Raw genomic sequence first — 19,437 nt, 5'->3', positions numbered from 1 at the left:
CGCATTTGGTTAATAAATACTCAAAAAGTCCAAGAAGCAAACTTTATGCTGCCTTCATTGATTTAGAGAGGCAGCTTTTTGACACAGATCTCTAGAGAACTGTCTTTGGAATAAATTGGCTATACAAAGGAATAGACAATAAACTTCTTTTTCTAATCAGGCAACTTTATACCAACACAAACTGCAGAGTTAAGTGCCTCACGTGGAAGGTCTCATGACTGGATTCTATTTCTACCTTTAAAGGTGTGAGAGGCAAGGCTGTGTGTTAGCACCAACCCCTTTTCAAATTTATTTTTGAGTGACCTTCCCATCAGCCTTATTGGAAATTACTAATAACCATGCCCTCTAAATTAGGCTCAAGGCATATTCCAATACACTTCTATATGCTGATGATACCATCCTTCTATCTCAGCTCAAAAGTTGGACTTATAGGTGCGACTGCTGAATACTAGATGTGGGCAGTACTGTACAGATAACGGACTAGTCATCAATTATCAAAAGACCAAGACTTTTGATCTTTGCCAAACAATACAAAAAAAACATAACTGGGCGATTAATAGAAGTGCCAGTGGAGCAGGTTAACCAAATACAAATATCTTGGAATTACATTTTCTTATAACCTCTCCTGGTTACTCCAACAAAAAGCTGCTATTGCAGGTGCTACCATCAGTTATTCTTGCCATTGCACGCTTCTTTTATGGAAAGGGCCACTCCCTTGTCCCAGCAGCACTAAAAATCTTTAACTCTAAGATAGAAGCTTGAAGTTACTTTTATGCTGGAGTACCTATCTGAGAAAATCCAAGCAGTTGGATCGATTCCTTTGAATACTGTCCAATCCAAATTTTCCGGTAAAATTATGGGCCTGCCAAAATTGTGTACCGTGATGCGGCCCTCTGTTTAGAACTGGAGGCCAAAATTCATTAGTTTATAGGGCTTGGTTGAGAGCTTTTAAATTTTGAAAGCTCTCGCTCTGCATTTCTCGCATGATGAGCGCACTCCGCTGGGATTCACTCTACTTTTGTGTCTGATGATACTCAGGCTAATCCATGGTTCTCCTTCTGATCGAAAAAAAAAAGATTGAATCACTTGGTATATCTCTCCTCGACTCAAGCTTTTCCCGGGCTATCTCCTAGTTCAGAAGTCCTACAACTTTGTTATTAAAACAAAAATTGGTTGGAAAGCGAATGGATTAATTTATTTTAGGGCTGCTATGCAGGAAACTTGTTCACCCCACATCTTTCAATACCCCCCTATATCAAAACAGGATGGTCTCCTTATTTGTATTTCTTTTGACTCAATCCAATGCAGAGAAAAGAGAGCCCTCACACTTGCTCGCTTTCAATGTTTTCCCCTCTCCGGGGCTTTATTGGCGTGAGTAGATTTAACAACTTGGAAATGAGCGAAAGGGTATGCTCTTGTGGTGAACAACAAATTGAAACATTGGCACATCAACTGCTTTGCTGCCCTAAATCTGCTAATATCAGATCAAAATATTCCAACATTCTTTCTAGGATACCTAGTGAAATGGAAGAATCAAGTAGACTTCCTTTTCTTCTGGACAATTCTGACAATGAAACTTGTGAATTGGTTGCACAATTTTTACTGGAGGTGATGCACAATCAATAATTTATATTTTATCTTAAACCTTTGTATTTGTATACCTTTTATCTTAAACCTTTGTATCTGTATACCTTTTATCTCAGGTTTTTATTGTTATGATTATTGTTATGCCAAATAAAGGCTTATTATTATTATTATTAGTCCTAATTCTCTCCGCCCCCCGCCAGCATTTTCAATGAATGCCCCTTGGTTCTAGTATTGTGAGAAAGGGGAAGGGGATAGGAAGGGGAAGGAAGTTTGGAAGGTGATAGACAGTGCCTCAGGAGCACAGCATCTGTTTGGCATGCAGATGGCCGCTGGTTCAATCCCCGGCCATCTCCCGTTAAAAGGACCAGGCAGGAGGTGATGTGGAAGTTGGCTGTCTGCCAACCCGGAGAACTGCTGCCGGCCTGAGTAGAAAATACAGACTTTTACCTCAGGGCCTGATTCAGCGTAACCCAACATCACGTGACAGCACCATTCCAGGGAAGGGCTGTGGCTCAGGGACAGAGCGGCCTTTACTGCACAAGTCATTTAAAATGTTTCAATACATTGTTTTCTCTGTGGCGTTCCGCACGCTATTCCCCCCACCCCCCCGGAAATGGTGGATTCCTCACAGCACAAATGTAACGTCTTTAGGACGTTACGAAAAAACCCGTTTTGGGATTTTGTGTTCCTACAGCACGCGAGAGCACAAGCGTGGCCGGCCCAAATGGATTGTGTTTCTGGCCTGCTGCATAGAGCTGCGGTTAGTTTCACAGCGGTGCTTGCCATTTGATGTGCTACGGCGGATTCTCTGAGGAGATTTGCCACAGAGGAAGTTTCCTCGGCTTGCAGCTCGTCCATTTTGCGCTGTAAAAAACTAGAGGAATAAAATTTGTTTTGCCTAGCGATCCCGTGCACGTGTCATTTCCCCCTTTGTGTTGATTGCAATGTCTCTGAAGCTACAGCAATACAAACATGCACATGTTGCAGCTTCTCTAGTTGTGTCACTGGTGCTTCACTGACCGCCCCCTCAAAACAAAACAAAAAGTCTCCACTATGCAGTGGCGTAGTGGCTAAAAGCAGTGGCTAAGAGCAGGTGCACTCTGATCTGGAGGAACCGGGTTTGATTCCCGGCTCTGCCGCTTGAGTTGTGCAGGCTTATCTGGGGAATTCAGATTAGCCTGTGCACTCCCACACACGGCCAGCTGGGTGACCTTGGGCTAGTCACAGCTCTAAGGGAGCTCTCTCAGCCGCACCTACCTCTCAGGGTGTTTGTTTAGAGGGGGGAAGGGCAAGGAGATTGTAAGCCCCTTTGAGTCTCCTATAGGAGAGAAAGGGGGGATATAAATCCAGACTCTTCTTCTTCTTCTTCCTCCTCCTTTGGAGGTTTTTAAAGAGAGTCTGGAGGGCCATCTTTCAGGAGTGCTTTGGTTATGTGTTCCTGCACTGCAGGGGGTTGGACTTGATGGCCCTTGCGGTCTCTTCCAACTTTATGATTCTACTTATTTTTTTCTTTCTTTAAATATAAAATGAATAAAATCTATATTAAAAAAGAAAAGAAAGTGAGGGGGCCAGGTGCAGCTTGCTGGGGAGGTTGTTTCATAATCTTGGGGCTGCCACGAAAAAGGCCCTGTCTTATGTGCTCCCCAGAGGACTTGTTTGATTGATGGGACAGTCAGAACGGCCTCTTCTTGTGATCTGTATTCCTGGTCAGGAACGTATGGGAGAAGACGAACCTGCAAACAGCCCGATTCTAAGCCATGTAGGATTTTAAACTAATTTTGATGCGATGGTTGGTTTCTCTCTTTCTCTGTAAGCAATCTTAGCTGCTACAGGAGCAGCAGTGGCGTAGGAGGTTAAGAGCTCGTGTATCTAAACTGGAGGAACCGGGTTTGATTCCCTGCTCTGCCACTTAAACTGTGGAGGCTTATCTGGTGAACTAGATTAGCTTGTGCACTCTAACACACGCCAGCTGGGTGACCTTGGGCTAGTCACAGCTTCTCGGAGCTCTCTCAGCCCCATCCACCTCACAGGGTGTTTGTTGTGAGGGGGGAAGGGCAAGGAGATTGTAAGCCCCTTTGAGTCTCCTGCAGGAGAGAGAAAGGGGGGATATAAATCCAAACTACTACTCCTCTTCTTCCTCTTCTTCTTCTTCTACTTCTTCCATGAAAAGGTGGGCAAGAAATGCCTCAAATAAACACGCGAAAACATAGCTAGTAATGTCTTTGAATGACTGATTTTTCAAGTGCTGCAAACTTATTTGAGCCCATAAGGAGCAGCCAAGTTTCATGTAAAAAAACACCCCCAAAACAAAACAGAAAGACTAGAAGGTCGCGTTTATTTAAAATCCTCCACTTCCTTTGATTCAGGACTACCTGGGAGAGGCCTTTTCCTCACCTTCCTGCTCTTGAGATTGCAAAGAAAACTCCCTTCCGCTTTGGCTGTGGAGACAAACCTGTCTGAAGTCGGTTTCCCCTCCCTCCCTTCCAAAAGAAAGCGGGCCGGTCCAAGAGGCTTAAAAGTGTTCTGGTCGATAAGACCCACCAAAAGCCGAGAGCCACGGAACAGGTCCTTTGATCGTGCTGTGCTTTCGTCCTCCACGGGGACTGGTGGAAAGCTTTCTCGCTCCCGCAATTGGCAGAATAACCGGAGGCACAGCCAATATCCCTTGAAACAAAGAGTCCTGCTTAATCTCAACCTGAGGACAAACCCTGCCCCACCAACCAATAATTCACATCCTTTGATATTGGCCCTGAGCAATGTTGCTTCCCTTTGCTGGAAGCACTTTCTAGCAGCTAACCGTCTGGCCATGGGCTGTACCACTGGGTTTCTCCAATTGCTGTTTTACCAAGCTGTAGGTCTCTTGTTGAAAGTGGGTTATTTATTTATTTGAAGAAGAAGAAGAGTTATGATTTATATCCCCCCTTTCTGTCCTGCAGGAGACTCAAAGGGGCTGACAATCTCCTTGCCCTTCCCCCCTCACAACAAACACTCCCATGCAGTAGAAGTGGGGCCGAGAGAGCTCCGAGAAGCTGTGACTAGCCCAAGGTCACCCAGCTGGCGTGTGTGGGAGTGCACAAGCTAATCTGAATTCCCCAGATAAGCCTCCACAGCTCAGGCGGCAGAGCTGGGAATCAAACCCGGTTCCTCCAGATTAGATACACGAGCTCTTAACCTCCTACGCCACTGCTTGTTGCATTTGTACCCCGCCAAATCTCCCAACAGATTCAGGGTAGGGGTCCCCAACTTCTTTGAGCCAGCGGGCACCTTTGGAATGCTGACACACTGTGGGGGCGTGACCACAAAATGGCTGCCCCTGAAGGTGGTGCCGGACAAAATGGCTGCCAGTGCTTCCCTTCACACACACAGCAAAGCTCCTTGTGCTGTGGTGGCCTGCATGGCCAATCAAACCTGCATGGCCAATCAAATCTCCAGTGGCCAATAAGAAGCCCTGATCGGCAGAAGCCCCACTGAGTCCCAGTGGGGGCTGTCAGTCTGAATATACAGTAGTGATCTTGACAGGTCAAGGGCATGAATCAGACTGTTGGTCCTGCAAATTCAGAATTGTCTCCTATTACTGGGTTTGGATCTCCAGGGTCTCTGGCAGGGGTCTTCCAATCGCCTGTGGTCTGATCCTTTCAACAGGAGATGCTGGGAATTGAACCGGGGACCTTCTGAATGCCAAACAGATGCAGCAGCACTAAGCCACGGCCCCTTTATCCAAGGGGCTCAGTAGAAGTGTCAGGGTGGTGCTTATCTGGTCAAGAGGAAGGTAACCCAAGAATACGTGTCATGTAAACGGCTTTGATATGTTACCAAATGACTCCTTAGATATATGGAACCAGCTCTACCATATCTAACCGCTGCCATCTATGCACTCTTTCCTTGACCTGAGTTTTATGGCTGTGCATGCTTTGTAGTAAACTAGGCCTCCCCTGCATCTCCTGTCCCGTGAGAAAAGAGTTACAACTGTTATCTTGTTGTGGGCAGGAAGCCAGGTGGCTCCAATGCTATCGGGGGCCGGGCACACCCATAGTCTAGGCACCAGATGCTCTCTCTGGGAATCTGGGAGCGGGGACTCAAGGGGGTTATATGGGACCTAGGCTGCCAGTTCAGTTAGAATTGGCTTTGCCATGTTACGACTGGTCTACCTCACCAATAAACACTGCTGAATGATATTACAGAGACTGGTTATTGAGTCCAGATTCAGGGATCTCACAAAGAGGCAGCTTTGTGTGGGATGAGGAAACACCCAATGGGACACAGCTATCATGTTGGGAGGGAGGGTCATTTATGAATCACAACATCGAGTTCTGGTCCTCAAGTGAAATTTGAACTGGGAAATCTCTTACCTCACCCAGGTAAGCTGCTTTTGGCCTCCCCAGTATTGTCCTAGCCTGCCTTATTTTATTTTTGTCTCCCCGCAAGAAGCCCAGGGCAGCGTGTGTGGGCCTCCCTCACAACAACCCTGTAAGGTAGGCAAGACCCAAAGGGAAAGACTAGCTTAAAGTCACCCTCAGTTCAAGGAAAGTCCTCTAACCACTACAGCACACTGGCTCTCTTGCCACAACTTCTGTAAGATTACTGGGCTAAACTTTGATGGGTTTCAGATTCCCATTGTATCACAAAACTTGCTATGGCAACTATGGGCTGGTCACTGTTTCTCTGCCTGGCCTACCTTACAGGGTGGTCGTGAGGAAGAAGAGGGAGGAAAGGAGAGTCCCCCTGGGTTTCTCCACAGAAAGGATGGGATAAAATGTTATCAACTAGGATTGCCCTGATGATTAAAGCAAAGTACTTCAGGGCCCTCCGAGGGTGGGCAGTATACGAACGAACGAACGAATGAAAAACGAACGAACGAACGAACGAACGAACGAACGAACTAACTAACTAACTAACTAACTACTATTAGTACTTAGTAACTAAGTAACTAAGTACTATTAGCTGGCTTGTAAAATACCAATCTCTCTGCTCAGCTATTACATCCAAGAGCTGAGCATGGAAACAGAGATCACACAGCACGCGAAAATGTTTTCAAAATGTTTTTACAAAAAGAATTGCTTGGGAATGGCATGCAAATAAAATGCTTTTGGGCTAGAGCAGTGATGGCAAACCTTTTCAAGACCGAGTGCCCAAATTGCAACCCAAAACCCATTTATTTATCACAAAGTGCCAACATGGCAATCTAACCTGAATACTGAGGTTTTAGTTTAGAAAAAACGGTTGGCTCAGAGGCGTGCGTTACTCAGGAGTAAGCTTGGTGGTAGTTGGTGGCTTTGCTTTGAAGCAACCGTGCAACTCTTCCAACGGGTGAATCACGACCCTAGGAGGGTTTACTCAGAAGCAAGCCCCATTGCCCGCAACCGAGCTTACTCCCAGGTAAAGGATCACGCTTTAGTTCTTCGCATGAAAATCAGTGGGGGTTAACAGCGCTTAACAGGGTTACCTACACTGCTTCCCGAAAACTAGGTCTTAGGTTTAATGCTAATAATCGAGCCCAGCGGCCCAGGCCAGCCTAGATGTGTGTGGGGGGGCCCACTCTGTTCATATGTGCCCACAGAGAGGGCTCTGAGTGCCACCTCTGGCACCCGTGCCATAGGTTCACCACCACTGGGCTAGAGAGAAAACATTTTGGCCTAAAAACCACGTGGAACTCCGTGGAGGAAACGTTTTATTACCTGCCTGGAAATGTTTTATTTGGGTTGTGCGGAAAGGGCCACAGTCCTCTCTTCCCAGCATCCCTTTGCAACCAGCACTGGCAAAAGTCAAAATCCTCCGGTCCACAAAGCCCGCAGCGATCCAGGGGTGACCCAGGCCGGCTGCACTCTGAGAACGCGCCGTTTCACAAGCATATTGAAAACTGCAGAAGGACGAATTTGTCCTATAAGGTTAATTACAGGCAGCTTGATTGGTGACTGAAGGCAAAATTGCAACCTAGCGGGAACAGAAGCAGATTGGGCTGGCGCTGGTGCCCGTTTCGTCCCAGAAGATGCCGTCTTTTGCGTGCCAGGGATGTTCCAGCTCACTGGCTGGCAGCTGAGCTCGAGAGAGACGATATGCTCTTCTAAGGATTAACCAACCTTTGCTCTGGCTCCGGGTGCGGACCCCGAGAGGTCTGGCAGAATTAATTGACATTCTCTCGGCCGCCTCGAGGGTTTTGTGCTGTACTGCGGGGACTCTCTGGGCTGCCGGGAATTCTGCTCAGGGGCGCCTGGACGATGCGCCAAAGCACCTGAACGGCACGCGAAAAGAATCCAAAACTCAGTCTGCAACTGTGTACAACTGGAGGCCCACAGCAAAAGAGAACTATGGTTTCCCTCGAGGACAGGATACCCAGGAACCAGAAATCCACAGGGACTGTATACATGCACCGTTGGATATTGCGCTCTCCTTGCGCTGAAATCAACTGTTTGCAACTGAATTTCCCTAGGCTGGCGAGCCAACCTAGTTTATTTATTTATATATTTATACCCCGCCCTACCCCCCAAAGGGCTCGGGGTGGCTTGCAGGGGCATTAAGCCTAAACTAATCCATAAAGACACATTTATATTCCACTCTACACCTCCTTAGAGATCCCTCTCTCCAAATCTGAAGCCAAAACTGGTATAATCTCAGCACATCACAACTTTCCCTTTGAGGTTTCGATATATACCGTTGGATATTCCGCTCTCCTTGCACTGAAAACAACGGTTTGCAACTGAATTTCCCCAGGCTGGCAAGCCAAACTAGTTTATTTATTTACATATTTATACCCCGCCCTACCCCCCCAAAGGGCTCAGGGGGGCTTACAGGGGCATTAAGCCTAAACTAATCCATAAAAACACATTTATATTCCACTCTACACCTCCGAAGAAGAAGAAGAAGAAGAAGAAGAAGAAGAAGAAGAAGGAGGAGGAGGAGGAGGAGGAGGAGGAGGAAGAGGAAGAAGAGGAAGAAGAGGAAGAAGAGGAAGAAGAGGAAGAAGAAGGAGGAGGAGGAGGAGGAGAAGAGGAAGAAGAGGAAGAGGAAGAGGAAGAAGAGGAGGAGGAAGAAGAAGAAAAAGAAGAAGAAGAAGAGGAGGAGGAGGAGGAGTTTGGATTTATATCCCCCCTTTCTCTCCTCTAGGAGACTCAAAGGGGCTTACAATCTCCTTTCCCTTCCCCCCCCACAACAAACACTCTGTGAGGTAAGTGGGGCTGAGAGAGCTCCGGAAAGCTGTGACTAGCCCAAGGTCACCCAGCTGGCATGTGTGGGAGTGCATAGGCTAATCTGAATTCGCCAGATAAGCCTCCACAGCTCAGGCAGCAGAGATGGGAATCTTAGAGATCCCTCTCTCCAAACCTGCAGCCAAAACTGGAATAATCTCAGCTTGCACATCACAACTTTCCCTTTGAGGTTTCGATATATCATGGGGTTGGAACAGGAAATTAGAGCGGAGTTTCCCGGGAGTTCGGGGGAAGCTGCAAACGATATGCGAAGGCCAGCGGACGACAAAGACTTATTCTCCGGTATTAAGGGAGGGCCAACACATTTTGCACCGATTTCCAGATCGCAGCGGCGCCATGTCCCTAACCCCTGCAAGGTGGAAGGGAGAGCTGCAGTCAGATTCTAGCCTTGTGCGAGAAAGCCCGTGCAGAGGGATGATTCCTCGCCTGCCAGGAACGGACACTTTCACCATCCCCCTAGGATGCAAAACATGCAAAGGAAGCTTCCGCAGAGATCTGGAGCAGGCAATTATCGTATCCGAGCTACTGAAATCGACACACGCCTCAAGCGCATTGGAAACGTGCCCTGGAATAATGAACACAGCATCTGGGGAAACGGGACACGCAACCTCTGGAGAGCACCACTGAACAGAGAGAGATCAGAATATTTGGCTCAGTGTGGTTGCGGTTGTGAGATTTGTGACGAGATCTAGCAAAAAGGGCACTAACACATATGCGGAGGGATGGCAGGTATTCAGAAAAGGATCTCCGGGTGGTGGAATTTCTTACAGTGAGAGGCTGGACCAAAAACCAGAGGCATCGCATCCAACGCCCCTTTGCCATGAAGGATGATATGGGCTTGATGTTCTTTCAGCCTAGCCTACATCACAGGGTTGTGAGGACACAATAGAGACACTATTGGGGTGCTGTGTGGTTTCCGGACTGTATGGGCGTGTTCTAGCAGCATTCTCTCCTGACGTTTCGCATACATCTGTGGCTGGCATCTTCAGAGGATCTGATAGTAGGAATGGAAAGCAAGTGGAGTGTATATACTGTGAGGTCAAAAGGTGAGGCCATCTGAATAGAGTAGCCTGGCATGTGAGTCACAAAGAAGTCTGTAGCCTGGGAGTAACAATGAAGATAGCAAGGTCAATAGGTGAATGTGACTCACATACCAGGCTACTCTATTCAGAGGGCCTCACCTTTTGACCTCACAGTATATATACTCCACTTGCTTTCCATTCCTACTATCAGATCCTCTGAAGATGCCAGCCACAGATGCAGGTGAAACATCAGGAGAGAATGCTGCTAGAACACGGCCATACAGCCCGGAAACCACACAGCACCCCAGTGATTCCGGCCGTGAAAGCCTTCGACAATACAGAGACACTACTGTCGTGAAGACACAATAATCAGCCCTGTATACCACCCTAAGCCTCCAGATGAAATAAAAATGCACAGATAGGTTGCTCTGGATTTGCCGTCCATGAAACGCCTCTGACTGTCGCTTCCAACAAGCACAGATAACCTTTGGAGCAATTTCTTGTGGATGTTTGAAGTATCTCCACCCAACTTCCTGCCTCCGACTGCGGGTCAGCCTCCCACTTTCAAACCCCTGATCCAAGCAAACTCCACTTGGCCCAAATAAAACAGAGAACCAAGGCACCGTGTCGCTATTATATAATAATGCAGAAGACCGGAAGAGGGGGAAGAAGACATTGACGGGTATTCCGGGATATCAGCAATTCAATAATGTCCAAGAGAAAACTAGGTCACTCTTCTTGGGAGAAAACAGGAGATTAAGAGATCGCTGGAGATGGGCAATTTGCGCGAGTGCGTTTTAAAATAAAAATGCGTGTTCTATACTGCAAACTCTTTTCCAGAGAAAAGGACAGAAGGTGAAGGAATTCTGCCTTCCTTGGAAGAAAAGGGACAGTTTCTGGAAGAAACTGCAAAGCACAGCAGACGGATCGAGAACGAAGGATTAAATCAATTTGGGTTGTCCAAGCCTGCCCTATGAAACTCTTATATCAGTGATGGCGAACCTTTTCGAGACCGAGTGCCCAAATTGCAACCCAACACCCACTTATTTATCACGAAGTGCCAACACGGCAATTTAACCTGAATACTGAGGTTTTAGTTTAGAAAAAACGGTTGGCTCCGAGGTGTGCGTTACTCGGGAGTAAGCTTGATGATAGTCGGTGCTTTGCTTTGAAGCAACCGTGCAACTCTTCCAACGGGTGAATCATGACCCTAGGAGGGTTTACTCAGAAGCAAGCCCCATTGCCAGCAAACGAGCTTACTCCCAGGCAAAAGGATCGCTCTTTTGTTCTTCCGAAGAAAATCAGTAGGGTTTAACAGCGCTTATCAGGGTTACCTACACTGCTTCCCCAAAACTAGGTCTTAGGTTTAATGCTAATAATCAAGCCCAGTGGCCCAGGCCAGCCTAGATGGGGGGGGGGGGACTCTGTTTGCGCGTGCCCACAGAGAGGGCTCTGAGTGCCACCTCTGGCACCCGTGCCATAAGTTCACCACCACTGTCTTATATCATGCTTTGGAATGTTCAAAACACTTCAGAGATCTTAGTCACAACAACACTGTAAAGTACGAGATCAGAATTATTCCAGCACTAAAGATCCCAAAGATCGAGACACAGACAGCACCTGGTGCTAAGGTTATTTCGTTAGTTCACAGCGGGAGTAAAATCTCTTTTAATGCTTCTTCTTTAATTGAATTAAATATAATTTACATTTGTGCGATTACTGGCAAGGGTAAGATCTGAACTCAAGGCACACTCTCGTGCTTTTAGTAGCTGAGCAACAAGGATAAATTCAACAGGAATGGTTCCCCACTCCAACACTTCTATGTAGTCTGACGCTCCAACCACTATACCCCATGGCTACTGACCTTGGATCTCTGGTTTACATAAGGCCAATTTTGTACAGGGCTGTGTCATGGGTAAGGAAGTATATCACTTTTAAATTATTATTACTTATTACACTTCTAGACCGCCCCTTCCACAAACTGAACATGAGTCAGCAGTGTGATACGGCAGCCAAGAAAGGCAATGAAATTCTGGGATGGATCAATAAGAGTATAGTGTCTAGACAGAGGGAAGTAATTGTACCATTCTACTCTGCATTGGTCAGACCTCACCTAGAGTTCTGTGTTCAGTTCTGGGCACCACAATTTAAGAAGGATATTGACACGCTGGAACAGGTCCAGAGGACCAAATGGTAAAAGGCCTGGGATCCATGCCCTACGAAGTGAGGCTTAGTGAGCTGGGGATGTTTAGACTGGAGAATCAAAGGTTAAGGGGGGACGTGACAGCCATGTTTAAATATTTGAAGGGATGCCATGCAGAGGTGGGATCCAGCAGGTTCTCACAGGTTCCCGAGAGTAGGTTACTCATGATTTGTGTGTGCCGAGAGGGGGTTACTAATGGGTGACTTTGCCACGTGATTTTTGCCTTAGTTACGCCCCTCCTCTCAGCAGTAGCACGCAGAACTTGAAGCAGTCTAGCAGGAGGTGCACCGGCGTGCGTGGCAGCCTGCGCCTGCGTGCATTCGTTTCCCGCCCAAGGACTGGCGCAGCAGCTGCGTCTTTGCCACAGCCCGCCCAGGAATGCCCCGCCCCCGGAATGCCCGGCCACGCCCCCGTCGTGCCCCGCCCAGCCCCATTGGTGCTACAACACAGTTTGAATCCCACCACTATGGGAACCTATTACTAAAATTTTTGGATCCCACCACTGATGCCATGTTTATTTGTTTGATTTGTTGAAGAGGGAGCAAGCTTGTTTTCTGCTGCCTCAGAGACTCAGACCAGGAGTCGTGGGTTCAAGGTGCAGGAAAAGAGATTCCACCTAAACATTAGGAAGAACTTTCTGACTGTCAGGGCTGTTCGACAGTGGAATTCATTGCCTCGGAGAGTTGTGGAGTCTCCTTCTTTGGAGGTTTTTAAACAGAGGCTGGATGATCATATGTCGGGGGTGCTTTGATTGTGTGTTCCTGCATGGCAGGGGGTTGGACTTGATGGCCCTTGGGGTCTCTTTCAACTCTATGATTCCTTTTTAGGCTTGGAGCCCCCCCTCCCCCCGCGCCCCATTCAGTTTTATTATTCCAGTGCTACTGAGTTTTATTATTCCAGTGCTACTGAGCCTTTGGGGGAGGGCGGTACATAAATATAATAAATAAACATGGCAGAAAATGATGCCACAGGCCTGTGATTCCAAGCCGCTGTGGTTTAGGTAAAAATGAGCTTCACTCTTTGGCTTTCCTCATGCAGAGGTTTCTCTCCCGCCAGGCCTACAAGTCTTCGGCCCCCCCATTTCCAGCTCTTAGCAAAGGGCTAAACAAACTTGGCTTGCAGCTGCAATAACCCCTCCTCCCCTCCACTGGCTGGCACAAGATGAAGCTGGCAGCCGAAGACTGTTCGGCAACAAAACAAACAGACAGTGGTGGGTCGCCCAGTGCCAGGCCAACAGCTGGAACGTGCGAGCAGCTGACGACAGGAGACACACAAACAGACTTTCAGAAAGTCGGCTTCGGAAGCGAGGCTCGAAAAGCGAGCCCTTCTGGAACTGTGCTAACACAACAGTCACGTGGACAAAGAGGAACAGGGCCAAGCAATGTTCCCGGGAAGTGGCGCGACTGCGCAGACACTGTATTGGTGCCGCGCAGGTGCCATATTGGCGGTGCTGCAGTTAGGGAGGCCACCAGCAGGGGGAGCTCCCACGGATGGCTCAGTTCCGCAAAGAGGTAGGGAACTTCCGTTGAGTTCCCTACTGTGGATAGAAGGACTATTGGTGGCTTGTTCTGCAGATGCTAAAAATCTTCGTCCTTTTAATGTTCTGAATCCTATCAAGCAAACACACTATTCATTGAAAATGCTGGGGGGAAGAATTAGGACTAATAAAAGGAAACACTTCTTCACGCAACGTGTGATTGGTGTTTGGAATATGCTGCCACAGGAAGTGGTGATGGCCACTCACCTGGATAGCTTTAAAAAGGGCTTGGACAGATTGATGGAGGAGAAGTCGATCTATGGCTACCAATCTTGATTCTCTTTGATCTGAGATTGCAAATGCCTTAACAGTCCAGGTGCTCGGGAGCAGCAGCCGCAGAAGGCCATTGCTTTCACATCCTGCACGTGAGCTCCCAAAGGCACCTGGTGGGCCACTGCGAGGAGCAGAATGCTGGACTAGATGGACTCTGGTCTGATCCAGCAGGCTAGTTCTTATGTTCTTACCTAGTCCTACCTGGTGGAACAGGCTCCCAAGGGAGATCAGGGGCCCTGCGGGTCTTGAAGTGTTTCCGCAGGGCCTGTAAGACGGACCTGTTCCGCCAGGCGTTTGGCCAGCCCGGCTAAGTACATCTGCCACCATTCCATCTGGCCTCCCGTGGGCACAAGGGTGGGGGAGGGAAGGGGAGTCTGACGCCATCTGATATTAATATTTATATGGTTCCTGTTTTAATTATTGGGGTACTGGGCTGATTTTATTGTGTTTTAATGCTTTGTTTACTGTGGTTGTTCACCGCCCTGAGCCCTTCGGGGAAGGGCGGTCTATAAATTTAATAAAATAAAAATAAAATAAATAAATAGTCAACAAATAGTGTCAGGCGCCCATTCTGTCCTTAGAAGAAGAAGTTTGTATTTATATCCCCCCTTTCTCTCCTGCAGGAGACTCAAAGGGGCTTACAATCTCCTTGCCCTTCCCCCCTCACAACAAACACCCTCTGAGGTAGGTGGGGCTGAGAGAGCTCCGCAGAACTGTGACTACCCCAAGGTCACCCAGCTGGCGTGTGTGGGAGTGCACAGGCTAATCTGAATTCCCCAGATAAACCTCCACAGCTCAGACGGCAGAGCTGGGAATCAAACTCGGTTCCTCCAGATTAGATACATGAGCTCTTAACCTCCTACGCCACTGCTGCTCCTTAGCAGGCTACACAAGAAAAGCAGACCAACCAGGTTCCTATTCCAGTATCCAAGAGCTGGTTTGGTGTCATGCAGGGGTCGGGAACTCCGCATGGCCTCGTGGAGCCGCATGCGAAATGCCTCTTTCCAGCCCGCTGTTCCTGCGGCTCCAGGAGCCGAAGCCATGCGGGCCCCCTCTTCAACCACGCCCTGGCGCCGGGCAGGGCGGCGCCCATCAATCCCCCGGCGGCCGTCGCCACAGGCCGAGCCGCCGGGCCCCTCAACCCGCCCTGCATGCTGTGAGCAGGGTGGGCGCATTAATCCTCGGCTGACGGCCTGGTCGAGCCGCCGAGGCCCCTCTTCGACCCGCCCGGCGAGGAGCAGGGCTGAGGCGCATCAGCCCTCGCCGGCGAGCCGACCCGAGGCCGGCCGCCCGGAGCCCATCTTATGCACTGCCCTGCAGGCGTGGGAGTTAATGTGGCCCGGGGGAGGGGCGCAAGCCTAGCTAAGTGGAAGCGAGGGGAGGCGGGAGGCGGAGGGCAGCCAGCGAGTGGGGGGTGGGGGGGAGCAGGGGAGGGGGAGCCAAATGGCTCTTTGAGGGGAAAAGGTTCCCGACCCCTGGTGTAATGGATAGAGTGCTGGGTGAGGAACCAGGGAAAATCCGAGTTCGAATACTCATTCCCATCACAAAAGCTGTCCAGGTAACCTCAGGCCCATTGCGAGCTCTCGGCCTGGCCTACCTCACAGGGGAGGCAGTTGTGAGAAAATGGAGGAGAATGTTCCAGAAGCCACACTGAATCCTGACTGGGGAGAAAAAAAACAGGGATATACTAAATTAAATAAACGAAAAGAATGCTTGAGGTTTGATAGATTTACCATCTAAATCTGGAGCGACATTTGTATTAAGCCCATTTTTAGACTAAGAAAATTCAGTAAAAACTGCACGTTCATGGTCCAGATACTGTTCTCCACTAAAACGGCCATTTCAGGGACTTCCCGCTGCTCAACGAACAATTAATTTCTTCAGCTTTCCAACAGCCCTGCTGGATACTATCTTAGAGCATGGAAGGGATATGAGATTGAACTAAGACATTAAGGTAAAGTAAGGCATTAAAGAAGGCAATGAAGAAAACAGAGAGACTTGGCTTTGGAGAAGTGCTTGTGTGTTTGGGGGTAAGTCACGGACTGTTCAAGCATGCAGCCATAGAGAGGAAAGTGAAAGGTCAGGTTGACTGGGCTGTGCGTAAGGAGGAAAAGGGGGAAACTGTTGGCCAGCAACAACAGCTCAAGGTAATTTCATGTGGATTAATTACTCTTTTGTGCTCTTTAACACCAGTCTCATAATGAAAAGTAATCCAGAGTGGTCCCACGTACACAAAGTTCCAATTCAGTTTTCAGTATGAAGTGGTATTCTACACTGAGGCCCCTTCCGCACATGCAGAATAATGCACATCCAATCCACTTTCGCAATTGTTTGAAAGTGGAGTTTGCTATTCCACACAGTAAAATCCCACTTCAAAGTGCATTGAAAGTGGACTGAAAATGCATTATTCTGCGTGTGTGGAAGGGCCCTCAGTGAAGATTGAAGGGAATTTGCTTGAACGTGGATCAATTTCTCACTGGAAGGTGAAACGGTTCTTGCGCTTCAAAATGTGCCTACCAGCTGTGGGGCAGGCCGGGGAGAGAGAAAACGTTTAATTAAAGCTAAGTTTGGTAGGCACCAGAGACTTTATGTCCATGGCCCCAGATCAGGGGTCTGCAACCTGCAGCTCTCCAGATGTTCGTGGACTACAAATCCCATCAGCCCCTGCCAGCATGACCAATTGGCGGGACGAACAATTAATTGGGAATTGTAGTCCATGGACATCTGGAGAGCCGCAGGTTGCAGACCCCTGCCCCAGACAGTGGGAACACAGAAAGACCTCACGGTAAGGCAGAAGTTTGAAAATGGAAAAATGGCGTCAGAAACAATGTGTGTCAAGTGCGGTCAAGTCGCTTCTGACTCGTGGCCACCCTATGAATCAATATCCTCTGACAACAATAAAGCAAACAATAAAAGTAAAACAAGATTTAAGAGAACACTCTTATAAGTGTTCATAACTCCAGGTTGGAAAATCCCTGACTATTTTGGGGATGGAACTGAAGGGTGGAAAGTTTGTAATGCCATACAGCAAACTCGCCAAAGCAATATTTTTTTTCCAGGCTATATGGAGATGAGCTATAATTCCTGGAGATTTCCAGCCGCCTCTGGGAGACTTACAAGCTTAACTCTTATCTGTGGCTCTGCCCCAAATATCACACCAAACTAGTGTTCAGGAACTCTGACTGTTTCAAAAATGTCTATCCTGCCTTTCCAAAGTAGCTAATAACCAAAAATATATCATAAAGCAAACAGAAGGTTGGTACTAAATGTATATATGTATATATGTACACACACACACACACACACACATATATACACATACATACACACACACACAGATATATACACACACACAGATATGTATATATATATACATACACACACACAGATATATATACACACACACACATATATATATACACACACACATATATCTATCTGTAAATATATCTATCTATCTGTAAAATATATGTATATATCTGTAAAAACAGAAAAATATCTGTAAAATATATATATATATATCTGTAAAAACAGAAAAATATCAATTAAAATGATAAGGGCAGGGAGGAGGTTATTGAAGGAATACCAGACAAAACAAAGGTCGTTTCTGTTCAAGTAACCGTAAATGTTTGAAAATGGTTTTTGATCCCCCTCTTTTACCACAATGTTTGTTCACGCTCGCCCCCTCAAAACTATTCATGACTGTAATGAGGTGTTTATTTCTTTTTCTTTTTTATTATTTGTAGAAACAACGCCTCGTTGCTTCAATGCTTCCTAGCGTGATTCTCTGTAGCTCCATGTATTTGGTGGTTCACAGATTTAACCCCCCAAAAGAAGAAGAAGAAGAAGAGTTTGGATTTATATCCCCCCTTTCTCTCCTGCAGGAGACTCAAAGGGGCTGACAATCTCCTTGCCCTTCCCCCCCCACAACAAACACCCTGTGAGGTAGGTGGGGCTGAGAGAGCTCCGAGAAGCTGTGACTAGCCCAAGGTCACCCAGCTGGCGTGTGTGGGAGTGTACAGGCTAGTCTGAATTCCCCAGATAAGCCTCCACAGCTCAGGCGGCAGAGCTGGGAATCAAACCTGGTTCTTCCAGATTAGATACACGAGCTCTTAACCTCCTACGCCACAGAAAGATAATACGTCTTAAATATGTCTGCACTGGAAAGCATTTCAAGCTAAAGAAAGAAAAATGGGATTCAGATATAACATTTCCAGGCTAAGAATAAAATGCGTTTTTTTTAACCAAAGGGGGGGGGGGGAGGATACAATGTGGGACTCCAGGGAGGAAACTTGCTGGTGGAGATAGAAAGGGAGAAATGAATACGGCTGGGATGGAGTTGCATATAATTTGGAATAATCTCTGAACTGACAAACAATGGCTTGTGATTGGACATCAAACCAGAATCAGAAGCTATGGTTTGGACAGAGCAATCCAAGCCGAGTACCACCTTACTGTCAAGAATTTTCAATGTAGAATCACAGAATCATAGAGTTGGAAGAGACCCCAAAGGCCATCAAGTCCAACCCCCTGAAATGCAGGAACACCCAATCAAAGCACTCCTGACAGATGGCCATCCAGCCATCTCTCTTTAAAAACCTCCAAAGAAGGAGACTCCACCACACTCCGAGGCAATGAATTCCACTGTCGAATAGCCCTTACTGTCGGGAGGTTTTTCCGGATGTTTAGGTGGAATCTCTTTTCCTTCACCTTGAACCCATGACTCCTGGCCCTAGTCTCTGGAGCAGCAGAAAACAAGCTTGCTCCCTCACCAGCATGACATCCCTTCAAATATCTAAACCTGGCTATCATGTCACCTCTTCACCTTCTCTTCACCCAACTAAATATTCCCGGCTCCCCAAGTCTCTTCTCATAGGGCATGGATCCCAGGTATAAGCTTTCCAGTGTCAAAGCTTCGTATCTGACGAAGCGAGCTTTGACTCTCAAAAGCTTATGGAAAAACTTGTCAGCCTCTATGTTGCTGCCAGACTCGAATCCATCTCTTCCATTTCAAACTAGCATGGCACCCTATGAAACTACCCTCATGATGTGAAGTGGGTTTGCAAACAATGGGAGAAACACAGAGACGGAAAATCGGGGAGGGTCTGGGGCTCACTGGGGGAGTAGCGACTTTGCATTCAGAAAGTCCCTGGTTCAATTCCTGATGTGTCCAGTTAAAAGGACCAGGCAGGAGGTGATGAAGAAGAAGAAGAAGAAGAAGAGTTTGGATTTATATCCCCCCTTTCTCTCCTGCAGGAGACTCAAAGGGGCTGACAATCTCCTTGCCCTTCCCCCCTCACAACAAACACCCTGTGAGGTGGGTGGGGCTGAGAGAGCTCCGAGAAGCTGTGACTAGCCCAAGGTCACCCAGCTGGCGTGTGTGGGAGTGCACAGGCTAATCTGAATTCCCCAGAGAAGCCTCCACAGCTCAGGCGGCAGAGCTGGGAATCAAACCCGGTTCCTCCAGATCAGATACACAAGCTCTTAACCTCCTGCGCCACTGCTGTGATGTGAAAGACCTCCCCTCTGAGACCCTGGAGAGCGGCTGCCCGTCTGAGTAGACAAGGGGTCTGCAACCTGCGGCTCTCCAGATGTTCATGGACTATAATTCCC

The 19,437-nt window shown here is 47.8% G+C and overlaps 1 protein-coding gene across 1 annotated transcript in view; it reads right to left on the bottom strand.

The window, feature by feature from the left end:
* Positions 1–14,867, bottom strand: part of PODXL (podocalyxin like) — a 71,345-nt gene extending 56,478 nt beyond the window's left edge. Inside the window, exons 1-4 of the mRNA XM_048501478.1 lie at positions 14,733–14,867; positions 13,296–13,464; positions 8,905–9,023; positions 4,040–4,251 (exon numbers count right to left, since the gene is read on the bottom strand). Of these exons, the coding sequence (XP_048357435.1) occupies positions 4,040–4,251; positions 8,905–9,023; positions 13,296–13,464; positions 14,733–14,867 (635 nt within the window). The remainder of the gene's footprint in view (positions 1–4,039; positions 4,252–8,904; positions 9,024–13,295; positions 13,465–14,732) is intronic.
* Between the last annotated feature and the right edge of the window lie 4,570 nt (positions 14,868–19,437).

This window comes from Sphaerodactylus townsendi, linkage group LG06 (assembly GCF_021028975.2).
Source record: "Sphaerodactylus townsendi isolate TG3544 linkage group LG06, MPM_Stown_v2.3, whole genome shotgun sequence".
In the NCBI taxonomy this organism is placed as follows: domain Eukaryota; kingdom Metazoa; phylum Chordata; class Lepidosauria; order Squamata; family Sphaerodactylidae; genus Sphaerodactylus; species Sphaerodactylus townsendi.
This window is presented reverse-complemented; position numbering and strand designations above follow the sequence as displayed.